Source organism: Symsagittifera roscoffensis, chromosome 2 (assembly GCF_963678635.1).
Source record: "Symsagittifera roscoffensis chromosome 2, txSymRosc1.1, whole genome shotgun sequence".
NCBI classification, from domain to species: Eukaryota; Metazoa; Xenacoelomorpha; order Acoela; family Convolutidae; genus Symsagittifera; species Symsagittifera roscoffensis.
This window is the reverse complement of record NC_087063.1, coordinates 31,268,818-31,277,160: the sequence shown is the minus strand read 5'-3', so window position 1 is coordinate 31,277,160 and position 8,343 is coordinate 31,268,818. Positions and strand designations below refer to the sequence as shown.

The window sequence follows — 8,343 nt, the reverse complement described above, 5'->3', positions numbered from 1 at the left end:
CCAGACTTTAGTGTCCCAAGGCGCCAGGATTGCCGTGAGAATGGAAAATCCCGTTCCAATGGGAATGGGAAAGTTATGATACCTATGGGAATCCCCACATAAAAATAAACATAAAAAAACTTTGGATTGGGGTCGGTTTTGTTTCGAGCCAACATTAACTAGTATCTCAAGGAAAACAATGTTGAGAAAAACTGGCAGTAAAATTAGAAGAGAAAAATTTTAAGACAATTTTTTTGTTTTTTAATTCTTTTTTACTTTCGAATTTCTTATCTCGAATTATCGTGGTCGGGATATTCTGTGCTACTGGCACAGCACCCGCCTTTCCTTATTTCTGGTTTTAAGAAATTCATTTTCTCCACAAACTCACCAGCAAACCGTTGTAACAATCTCAACTCAATTATCCCAATATAAACGATTAACAGATAGGCGAAGCTACAAACGCAAGCAACAAAAAATCCAAGAGTTGCTTCAACCACTAAGCAGCTGCTGCTTGGATGCCAAAACTTGCATTCATTCTCTTATCAAAATAAACATACATATCCTAAGGGTAACAAGACTCCACGTTGCTGGACAAAGCTCTGATTGATCTGACTGCCATTCAACATACATTAGGGAGTTTTCGTTTTTTTTTGAAATTTTCTCACTATACGCAGTCAAGTGAAAAATTTTTGACTATTGCTACAATATTTGTATTGATCAGCTGCTTAGATTCAGTTTGTTAAAACTTCCAAGCCGGGTTAACTCTTCTCTTATACTACGCACGTGGTAAAGGAAAACAATTAAATTCTTGCGCATCAATTAATCGAAATTAATTTGAAAAATTTAGCAAAAAACAGGCAGCAAAACATGAGCTTTAGTTAAGCGTAGAGGAATAACGCTATTAGAAATAACCGAATCAATGAAAACAAAACTGCATAGAGAAATTGAACAGAAAAGTTTTGAATTTTATTGCAACAAAGCTGCAACTAAGATCGGAAAACGTGTATTGATCTTATAGCACCATCGTTACTTGTGCAACCACAGAAAAAAAGCAAGCTGATCTAATAATAACACAAGTAGCCTTTGTATACAAAATGATATAATACAATTATAAGAAAAAAACGCAAATTTTATACAGAAAGATACTAATGTTTTTGGTTACACCTTCACCTTCCAATTATCCTGGGGATAAAAAGCAACTAGCTTCAGATAATTTGGTGATGAAAGAAAAAAAACCCTTAATTATCTACCGTCTCCTTTGGCAAACGGTCTCATTTTTTATTCCTTTTCACTTACTATCGATTTTAATGAAATCACATCAGTTTGAAAAACAAAGAAATCATTGCAAACTGCTTCACGACTGAAAGACTTCCAAATTGAGATATCGCGAGGTTTCCTACCACATATCTTATTGGCAACAACTTGTCACAACGCCGTAAAATCTCAGGATTTTCCTTTCAAATTCGAGTCAGGACTTGAAAATCTAAACACTATTTTTTCACTCAGCTCAGTATCTTTATTTCCTAGCACCACCCTTGAAATATCAACTAAAGTACGGTTCAAATTTTATTTAACTTCTCTCCAAGTTTTAGGTTCAAAAATCGGTTGCGCATGCAAAATGCATTTGCATGACTAAAAAATTGAAACCAGCGATTCAATGTTTTTGGTTATCTATGACACTATATACCGAGTTAGCTCACCTCAACTGTATATCAAATGGAAACTCCAGAATTTATGCACACCAGAACTTAAGAAACTCCAGAATTTATGAAATTCCAGAATTTATGCACTAATTTTAAATTTTAGAATTGTAAGAAAAGACAGTACTCGTGTAATACAATGCATGCTTACAGCAGATCAATTGATCAATCTTCGTCTATCTTTCACAAATTGTTGCGAGATATGAATTAACATAGGCATCAGTTTTGTGCTTAAACGAATTAATTCGCTTTCTTAATAGAGTAATACGAAGCTGAATTGCTAGAAATTAAAAAGCTCAACGATAAAAACCCCCAGTTTCCTGAAACTGAATTACCAGTCTCGAAAAGTCTGTATCAGTCTGTCTACAAAATTGGTGCGAAATAAAACTTTCAAAAAAGCACTCATACCTGGCGAAAAACTCATAACGAAATTTACAGAAAATTGGCTCAACTACGGTTTCGTGCGAATCTTGCACCTTAGAAAGTAAATAGAACTATAAACTAAAAGCAAGATAAATTAGTTGGCCTTAAAAGATGAAAAGAAAGAAACCCTTAAAATATTATTCAAAGTAAAAAATATTTTCCAATGGTATTCGGTTCGGTATTTACTATGAATTATGATACTATAAATCTAGTTATAGATCTCGAATTTTCCGAAGGAAATTATCAAATCCTACGCTACTCGGATTTAATTATTTCAACGAGAAAAAACTAATTGATACTTCAAGCAATCAGCAAGGCACTTCTCCTTTTACTGGGATTCATACACCTCTCACATGGACGATTTACCGGCCTTTCGACAGAGGCGAAGCTGAGTTTCGGACCAGTTGAGATACAACTCAAGAAAAAAAATTCAAAAAACTAGATTTATAATGAATGAGGCTACTTTTGAAACAAAAACAAGCCGATACAATGGAATGTGAAATAAGCATCGGTAACAAAGCCGAAAATACCTTGGCAGAAACCTTTAAGCCGAAAAAAAATCAAAAAGTTAATAAGTCCCACTCGCCCTCAAAACACCCGAAAAACTTTATTTGCTAGTCAAATGAAACAATATGAGACAACTAAGCTGATATGATATAGCCCGAAACCTATTAAGCACAAAAATAGAAAATAAAAAAGCCAAAAAATCAAAAAAGTTAAGACTAAAAAAAAATAAGCCCCCCTCGCCCTCAAAAAACAAACACACACGCACAAACAATTTTCGCTTTTTGAAAGACAAAATTTGAGGCCGATAATCCGATATATTTTAGGCCTAAAGCTATCAAGCCGGAAAAAAAGAAAAAAAAGGCCGGAAAAAAATGTTGCCAGGAAAAACTTGAACTTTAATTTCTATTAGGATGTTCAGCATTTTGTGCAATCCAGAGGTGAACATAAAAAGTATGTTTTCATTCAAGCGACTCAAATTAAGGTCACTAAGCCGATAAAATATAAGCCGAACTCATTTGGGCAGCATAAAAACTTTAAGCAAAAAAAACAAGAAATATATACGATTTCAAGGTTAAAAAATTACAAACAAACAGCAGAGGTAACTCAGAACACTAAAAGCAACAATAATGTTTAAGAAATAATGTACAAATAATGTTAAAAACAAGGTAGAAAAAAATTCATAAAAGCGGAAACTAAGCCGACAAATAATAAACCGAAAGCGACGAAAGCGAAAACTCAAAAAATACCAAAGAAAAGTCATTAAAAAACTTGAGCTGCGAATTTAAGGGAAAAACACTAAGGATTCAAATAGGAGTAACAATATACGCACATACTGCATGCATGCTGAAATCTGTGGACAAAGTTGTTCAAGGGAAAAAACTAGTACCCGATTGCAATACCCTTGCTTATCGCAAGGGTAAATATTCCGCTTTCTATGAACTAAGCATTCTTAACTGTTTTATTTTCGCTTCATTTACTTAATCCGAAGAAATCAGGATTGGGGTACTATCGGAAATATCCCCCGTAAATGGTTAAAAAAAATGTTAACTACAAAATTGGATCGATATAGCTATGACAGGCAAGATAGTACTATACAACAGGCCAAAACGAAGCAGCTGACTGAATTTAACTTAACCGAAAAGACTACAGGTTCGAAACAAAAATCTGAATTAGAAAAATTGTTGCCAGAATTTGAATGAAATGCAACGCATTCTTAAATAGCATTTTTCCGCAGTTATCTGAGGATTAAATAGAGATTGATGACATTTCCATATTTGTCCCGTTTCATTGATTGCAGGGCATATGAGTTAGATATGAAAACTTTGAAGAGCTACTCATGCTTCGGAGCTCATCATAACTTTCAGATAAAGGGCAGGTGATTCCATATTTTATTTTAAAAGCTTTGTGATGTGGTGTTGCGTGGAAAATAAGATTTCATTCATATAAGCTTTGAAATAAAAAATAGATAGTTTGCGCTCAATTCAAGTGCACTTTGCAATAAAACAGCAGGAACTATTCGTAAGCCTGGCATCCAATCACTAGTCCGTGTCCAAATAGCCAATTAGCTGATAAATTACCTTTAGACCTGACCTCTTCAAGCTCTTTCGTGATTGCACATTTATCACACAGTTGAGTCATCTTTAATTCTGATTATCCCCTTATTCTTTTCATGCCCTGAGGGTCGATAGGCGGGTGAATCAATCATTTATTCGTGTGGTGCCTCTTTCAAATCCAATTGAAAGTAACAGCCTAAAATTCGCTCGGAAAGTAACTAACCCTAATCCTCCTGAAATTGAACTCAATCAATTATTCTATTTTACACTGCCTTCATCCAATCTTGATTGCATTAAAATCGAAATTGATTTTTTTTCTGAATACTTCAGCTCACTTGCCTACCAGAAATCTGAAGAAAAAGTAAGTACTCCTTATCGGTATATTTTCAAGCACTCTTTTTCGATATAATTTTAAATTCACACTCATTTTTTATCAAAGTTCCAATAAATTAGGTATCATATTTTGAAGCACTAAAATTGCTTGCTAAAACTAATCAGACTGCATAAAAAGCACCCAAGAAACCACAACCGAAATTCTTCGAATCTTAATGCCACTAAATTTTTAAGATCTCACAGAGATCCAAAAGCAAAAATAAAAACAACAATGGAAACTAGTCAGTTTTGTAGGTTACAGTTTTTCTATTGATCTTTTTCAGACACCTTTCCCACAAGTTTTCTCCCTTTTTGATAGAGCTTAGAAATAAGCTGTACTTTTGAGGATTGCGATATTGTGAAAGCTTCGACGGAGTGTTGAGGTCCTCGATGTCTATAGATGTAGAGCAGCTACAGTTAAATTCGACAATGAGTGATGTAGTAGACATAAGTTGAGAAGTCATGATGACAAGTGGGATGTCAGAGAAGTTGGCCGGGGGTTATAATTTGGTCTAGACTGCGAGAGCGAATACGGACACTATGCAGTACATGGACTTGTTCTCCCACCGGACAGAGCATGAACCGTCTGTCTGGTTGTCCCAGTAGCAGCTGCTGGCTGTATGCAGTCCAGTTCCGTTTCGCTCCATTATCACACATGTTGCCACGTATCTGGTCGAATAGAAAGGATCTTTTCACTACTTGTCTCTTCATTAGTTTTTTTTGGAAAATCAGTAGTCACAGCATTGAAATTTTGAAAAAATTATTCAGTTTTTATTAATTTTCTTCTAACAAGCTAAATTTTCCCAGTATGATTTTAAGTTCTGTTGTTGAAAAGTGCCGTGGTCTTAAAGGTTCTCATTTTCAAACAATTTTCTTGAGACTTTATCCAAAGCTTACTTGTAATTGTCGTTCATGACTGACAGCTGTTTTAACACATCCTCCACAATTCCCGCTGTCCAGTGGCTGACACTGTTGTGCGAGTAGGCAGTCCCCTGTCCCCCCAGACGAGACTCAATACAGCCCTTCACCATATTCGACACCTAAATCAAACTACAAAAATAAACAAGGATAGCCGGTTGCTGTGAAAGTAGCAGAGAATGTTCCGACGTTATTCATAAAAAAACTTTAAAAAAAGTTTTTCTTATTTTCTTCAATTTAGGGTAGTGTTTAGTGCGTGGTGTGATTCGAGAACTTTACAAACGCGTGGAAAGTTAGTGAATTAGACAAGAACGCAACATTTTTTGGTGATATGTTACAATAGGTGGTAATTTTGAGAAATATTTGAGAAGTGCATGTATTAAATTTTAGAGCTCTTATGCATAATACAGTCCTTTGAATTTCAATCACTTTTACATGCTGCTAAGATAGCTTTTGTATATACATTACTCTGCCAGACGAAATGTTGTTCGAAAAAAATCTAATTCTACACTTCTTTTGCCCAAAAATTTGACTTTGAAATAAATAACTCACAAATACTGTTAGAGGTATAACAAAGACCGATCCAGCTATTTAACTTGAATCTGCCACTTATTGTAGTTTATCATCCATTTTTTTCAAAAAATGAATAACAAACAAAAAATGGGAAAAAATTTAAAATAAATTTATATTTTTTGTACAATTATTTTCATTTGTTTAAAAACCTCTTGCCAAATAGGCGCTGAATGAAACATCAAAAACTAGTTTTCTTTAAATTAAAATGAAGTTTCACGAGCCTTAAAGTCAGTCCACTATAAGCCTAAAAGCAAATTTCCATACAACGAACGGAAATAAGACTAAATCTCAAAAACTTTTTAATGTCGTTCGAATCAAGGCTGAAAGGACTTTAAAATGATAGATCACTAGACCCAATGTGATGATTATTTGTGGTACCCGATTTTGGATTGAAAACAAAAAAGGAAAAAACTAGAACATACCCGAATACTAAGTACCTCCCCATTTTCAATGGTCGGAACAACGACGCTCATCCTTAAGCAAAAGGTACCGGCTGATAAGCAAAAAAAATCCGTATAACTGACCGTATAACTGACTGAAAAGGTTTAATAGGATACTAAGCTTTTCTTTGAATTATTTTGATACTAAATGCTACTTCTTGAAAAAGTAAGATAATAACTTTCTCGTCCTCAAGCAAAGATCAACATGAGCCTCGCTCCCTCAATATATTTCTAAATTAGGCAGAGGCACCCACCTTTCACCCCAGTTTTTTTCAAGTAAGTGTTTGCATGAATTCAATCATTACCTCCTCGACGTTAAATCCTCCAGGTTTCTTCAGGGAGCTGCCCTCGTGTATCGAGGAGGGGTTGGTTCTAGGGTTACTGCTATAACACGATGATCCATTGTCCGATCGAACTATCGGGTTGTGGCTGCTCATTCTGTCGTGGTGCTAATGAGCCGTTCAGAAGTGTAGCAGAGTGGATAGTCTCTCACATAAATATTACTCGTCGATCAAAGAACTGATTATAAGGTCTTGGTTTCCACCAATTAATCTGAAAATTATTTTTGGCTACTTTGAGAAAACTATATAAACAGTGAAAAGGAAAATGATTTCTGGCTGCTTTTAAAAGGCTATGAAAACATTTTATAAATATTACTTCTACCTGCTTCTTAACATTTTTTTCAAGACTACACTAGTGGAAAAAATATTATGCAGATTTTGTTTTTCTTTCAGAAATCCATGCTTTACAAAATGACTTCAGACATCATTTTACATAAAATTTACACACAGTTTTAACCTGAACCGAGATCAATTGATCAGCAGAGCTACCCTTTTTGAAGTTATCATAATTTGGCTTCGGGGACTTATCAACTTATTCCGCGTCTGAAAATGTCTGTTTTCACTATCTGCACTAAGCTTTTCAAGCCGCGTGAAATTTACAAAACAGCAGATTTGGTAAAGTTTCCACGCGAATGAGTTCACGAAGATACGGCATTTGCTTATCCGAAAATGATTTCACTAAGATACAAAACTTGATTCAGATAATGATAACTGGCATTTTCTGACCAGGAATAAGCTGGATAGTCCTCGAAATCAAATTTCACAAAAATTTGCTCTGATCATTCGCTCTTGTCCAAATTCGTAAATTTTGTCCAAAATAATCCTTGAAAACAGGCAGTTTGAGAGTATAAACCTGAAGTTGGGCTTAATTCCGTCCAGTAGTGTATTTTTTAAAGAAAAAATTAACAATTACGTCTGAAATGAAATTAATCCCATATGCCAGAGAGATGAAAAATTTCCCAAATGGCATATACTCCATATATCAGTAGCATTGAAAAAAAATGAGGGAACCTTTTTTGTAAACAAAGTAAGAAAAGTAGTAAATTTGTCAAGTGAATTTTGTTGGTTAACATTTTGTCTTTCAAAATGTTTTATGAATTCGGTATTCGTTTAGATGTATGTTCCCGAAGAGCTACTTATCGTCCTATACTGAAGACAGACAGAAAATTTGTTCAAGATGTTTTTAATAATTTCCTTTTTTCATCTACTTGAAGCACTTCAAGTAAATTCGAAGTGGTCTAGCGGACCCACATTTCTAAACGAGCATTTGAATCAAACACGGCGGGACCATACTTCTAAACGAGTACCAAAAATTCTTGCCATCAAAAACATAAGCTTGTGGTTATTTATTAGTTTGGGCCCTAGAAAATTAGCCAATGTTAATAAAAACAAAATTTAGACTACTCGCAAAACTCAATTACGAAATATTGATTGAAGCAAATAAAAAGTTCCAAACTATTCTGATACTTGTTGGTGATGCTAGGTATTTAAGTTGACCTATCTTTTAGCAGATCTAAAACAATTAGCAAGTCAAAAC

The 8,343-nt window shown here is 34.6% G+C and overlaps 1 protein-coding gene across 1 annotated transcript; it reads right to left on the bottom strand.

The window, feature by feature from the left end:
* Window positions 1-4,536: 4,536 nt before the first annotated feature.
* LOC134839121 (dynein light chain Tctex-type 1-like) lies at window positions 4,537-7,051 on the bottom strand. The gene is made up of 3 exons (XM_063854561.1): window positions 6,771-7,051; window positions 5,432-5,574; window positions 4,537-5,203 (listed from the first exon to the last, which is right to left on the bottom strand). The coding sequence occupies exons 1-3, from the start codon at window positions 6,900-6,902 to the stop codon at window positions 5,047-5,049; spliced, it is 432 nt and encodes a 143-aa protein (XP_063710631.1). The 5' UTR covers window positions 6,903-7,051; the 3' UTR covers window positions 4,537-5,046.
* Between the last annotated feature and the right edge of the window lie 1,292 nt (window positions 7,052-8,343).